The following is a 714-nucleotide window of genomic DNA, read 5'->3' as shown; positions in this document are numbered from 1 at the left end:
AACCCCTCGATTAATCACACCATTGTTGAAGCAATCATGATTTGATTCGCTAATTTTGCTAATTGCCCTCCACCTAACCACCATGTATTTAATTTTCCACAAAAGGGCTCAATTGTTTCAAAGTAAATTCGTCATCCCCAACAAAAAAATGACAGTACGACATCATGAGCAAAAAATTACAGTACGACATCACAGATTTAATTGAGGTATCAATTAAATTTTTTTTTGAAAAAAATCAAAAAAAATCATCTCATTATGTGATAACTGGATCTTGGTTATCACCCGAGGTAATAAATACGTGATTATTTGTTACAAAATGTTTATGTGACAGCATGATAAATTTGGTTTATTTGATCATGCTAGTGTATAAAAATTATGTGCATGTATATGTGATTATACACACATGCATGGTGTGTGTGGATGTATGCATGTTATAAGAATGCATGGTGTGTGTGGATGTATGCATGTTATAAGAATGCATTGTGTGTGTGGATGTATGCATATGCATGAGAATGCATGGTGTGTGTGTGTATGTATGTAACCGACCTTTCCTGTTTTGGAAAGGTATAAAAGGAAGCTTTAGTCTTCATTGCTTTTTCCTGCCAAATTGAGAGTTAAGTGAGCGATTTAAGAAAAGAGAAAGAGTTGACCGGATTGCAAGTGCCTGATTTCAAGTGTTTGGTTTCAAAAAGCTTGTTAAGGTGAGTGATTTCT

The 714-nt window shown here is 34.3% G+C and overlaps 1 protein-coding gene across 1 annotated transcript in view; it reads left to right on the top strand.

Moving 5' to 3' along the window:
- The first annotated feature begins 82 nt into the window (after nt 1-82).
- The window catches only part of LOC112517783 (beta-caryophyllene synthase-like), a 5,569-nt gene continuing 4,937 nt past the window's right edge, over nt 83-714 (top strand). The window contains exon 1 of the mRNA XM_025125157.1: nt 83-122. Within this exon, the coding sequence (XP_024980925.1) occupies nt 83-122 (40 nt within the window). The remainder of the gene's footprint in view (nt 123-714) is intronic.

This window comes from Cynara cardunculus (genome assembly GCF_001531365.2).
Source record: "Cynara cardunculus var. scolymus isolate 2C chromosome LG 9, CcrdV1, whole genome shotgun sequence".
NCBI classification, from domain to species: domain Eukaryota; kingdom Viridiplantae; phylum Streptophyta; class Magnoliopsida; order Asterales; family Asteraceae; genus Cynara; species Cynara cardunculus.
Note: the sequence above shows the minus strand (reverse complement) of the source record. Positions and strands in the feature narration are given on the sequence as shown.